The sequence below is a fragment of the Sesamum indicum genome, linkage group LG3 (assembly GCF_000512975.1).
Source record: "Sesamum indicum cultivar Zhongzhi No. 13 linkage group LG3, S_indicum_v1.0, whole genome shotgun sequence".
Taxonomy (NCBI): Eukaryota; Viridiplantae; Streptophyta; class Magnoliopsida; order Lamiales; family Pedaliaceae; genus Sesamum; species Sesamum indicum.
In genome coordinates, this window is record NC_026147.1 from 21,789,056 (window position 1) to 21,792,073 (window position 3,018).

A 3,018-nucleotide genomic window follows, 5' to 3' on the forward strand; every position below is an offset into this window, starting at 1 on the left:
CTTCAAAACCTATTAAACATAAACTCAGAGAAACGCACAGCAAAATAGTCAATGGTCTAAAGTAGATTCCAACGTATAGTTGCTAACATGAAACCATGAGACATATACTAGTATTAGATAAGATTGATGAAGTGTTTGCACGTTAACATACAGCTTAACCGACAGCAGAGGTGGATAGCATCACGAGTCTCCATCCAAGAAATTGAAACATCACAATAACTAAATTAACCGTATGTAAAAAAATGAAATGACATGAACATGTATCCGCACATAGTAATCCTACAACCAAATACTACGGATAGAATTGGAAACCTGAACTTGCAGCTGAAGCTGTTTCAGATATTCAATGGCCTCATCCAGCATTGATGCCTTGTCCGTCTAGCATTAGAAAGACCAAGAAAAATTTAATCATAGATCAACACAATGCAGATTACTTGAAAGATGAACAGAAAAACGATACCATAATGTTCAAAGGGTGTGTCAAGAAACATACTTTGTTAGAATTTGGAATCAAACTCTGAAGTGCTTTCAGTTTCTCATTGATCCTACTTCTCCTCCTCTGTCCACAAAAACAATAAATCAGATAAACCTAACGTTCAAAATCTTCCAAAATCAGAATCTAACTCATATCAAACTAGACCTTTTCTGATAAATTATGAACTTCTGCTGCTCTAGTTCGCTTTGAAGAACGTGGTGGAGCCAGATTAGCTGGATTCTCCGAAGCTTCTTCCTTCATTTCCAGTGATTTCAAACCAAACATCAAATTCAAACTCAAATTGAGATCATTGATCAAGCAAGATCCAAAGCATCCTAGTCTAAGCCACCACGCGCAAATTGTGAATAACATCAAAGATCCTAAGGGTTGAAAGTTTCCGTTACATATTAGATTTACAGATTAACAGCGTCTTGCAACAAATCTCGTAGAACTCTCAAAACGCAAGGAACATACAACAAATAGATGTATAACTAGTAAACATATAAACAGAGAAACAAGGAAAGAATAACTCAGTATTCTACTAATGAGGCAAAATAAATCTCCACGACAATAGCAGAAAGCAAAATCAGAAACCTGAAACATGAATAGACCGAGTAACATCACTCTCCCAACTCACAAAGAAAAAGAAAAAGAAAAACCAAACTGTGCCCATTAAGCTTCCAAAATTCTGCAACTGAATTTCATTTACCTCACAGCTGGAAACCAAGTTTCTGACTCTGGTAGAGGGGTTGATTCTATCATTCTCTTTGGCGAAGAAGCTTCTTGGATCAGAAAAATTGACGCTAGAGGAACATTCCGCCATCGAGGCCGGCGGCCCACAGCCGCTGGCGGCCGCAGAAGCGGCACTATCAGTAGTGGTAGCTGACGATGACGAGTTGTGGAGAAGAACTTGAAGAAACGAAGACATGTCTTCAGATTCACTGCTTCCATAAGGATCCGCCATTTCAGTAGTGCGATAAGATCACTCAGAGCTCATCAACAAAAAATACACAAGATTTAAACTTTATTAGGGATTTTTCTTTCTCTTGGATATAACCTCAAAAACCCATCTCCGATACGCACAAATATGAAAGAAAATTTCTTCTACAGTCGACAGAAACACGAAATTGAGGAAATAAATTTTCAAACTTTAGTGGGTAGTTTTTGTCTCTGCGTTTAAATGGAAAACAACAGACTGTGTCGCCGAGAATATTCAGAACTTTGTATCGGTATCGTTTGCTTCTGCTGCTAAGTTAGAGAAAAACCCATTTCAAGATTTCTGCTTTTCAGTTCCATCCTCAATTTGTAAAAGTTGCAATGTAGATCTCTTGAATGTTGAGAGAGGAGTACGTTTTCTCTCTCTTTCCTGTTATGGAAAGTGGATAATGAGCGTAGAGTTTATTTATAGAGCACATTTAATCTCTGATTATCCCGCCTTAATTGTGCTAATTTTTTCTCTATTTACAAATTGGTGCCTGAACCTTTTGCAAATTTCTCAAGGACCCTTCACTTTCCATCTAATTGTAATAGCACCTACAGCTATATGAGGTTTGAATAAGGTTTAAAATTTTATTTCAACCATATAAAAGAATCATCATGTATCAATGTTAATCAATTTGTCAATCATCTCAAATCCAATATTTTAGAGCAATAAAATCTTTCATAATTACACAAAATTTTATAATATCGATTATTTCTCCGGAGCCTTATATTGATTAAGAAATTATCAATTTCTTGACTATGTAGTCTATATGTATGTATATATAAATATGGAATTATAGATATAGATACATACACATACCTATACGTATATGCCTATGTATATACATTAATAAAATCTTAATTCAGCGGCTAAAATTGAAATTCTATTAACAAACACGATATCATGCGTTCGGATCTTACTTTTATGCATGCAAATTTGTAGTTTATTATGACATTATTATTTGTCATATTGAGATTTTTATCCTACTAAAATATCCCGTACCTTCCTTTAAGAACAAAACGACTATAATTGCTAGAATATAAATGTGAACTATAAGTTACGATTTTCACCCCAACCGGGTTAATTTAGCTCCTAGCTTCTACGCAGCAACCTCACGCTAATCGAGAAAACAATGGTTCCATATCGAATAAGTGAAATATTAATGTAATTATATAACTAGTACTATTATAATATATGTATGTCAGATATCATAATTACAAAAATAAATAATATCTAATTTTCAACTATATATTAAAAAAAAAAAAAAGTGAAGGGAGAAATTGAAATCTTATTATCTTGTTTGATTGGAGTTGGTGAATAAAACAAAGGAGAGCAGGAGCATCCTCCACTCTTCCTCATTCAAAATTGTCTGTTTTCACACAAGAAAATTAAAATCCTTTTTGTTTCTTTATGAACATAAATAATACTATCTCCTTAATATGTTGACCACATCCTTCCTACCAAAATTATTATTATTTTATATTTTCACGAATATTTGTTTTTCATTAATTCTGAGTATTTATTGGATTGGGATTGGATTGTCTTATCCAACTGGATTCCT

General features: G+C 34.0%; 1 protein-coding gene across 1 annotated transcript in view; it reads right to left on the reverse strand.

Annotated features, from left to right (window-relative positions):
- The window catches only part of LOC105159133 (transcription factor ALC-like), a 2,956-nt gene extending 1,125 nt beyond the window's left edge, over nt 1-1,831 (reverse strand). The window contains exons 1-4 of the mRNA XM_011076089.2: nt 1,185-1,831; nt 641-730; nt 494-559; nt 313-378 (exon numbers count right to left, since the gene is read on the reverse strand). Of these exons, the coding sequence (XP_011074391.2) occupies nt 313-378; nt 494-559; nt 641-730; nt 1,185-1,439 (477 nt within the window). The 5' untranslated portion in view covers nt 1,440-1,831. The remainder of the gene's footprint in view (nt 1-312; nt 379-493; nt 560-640; nt 731-1,184) is intronic.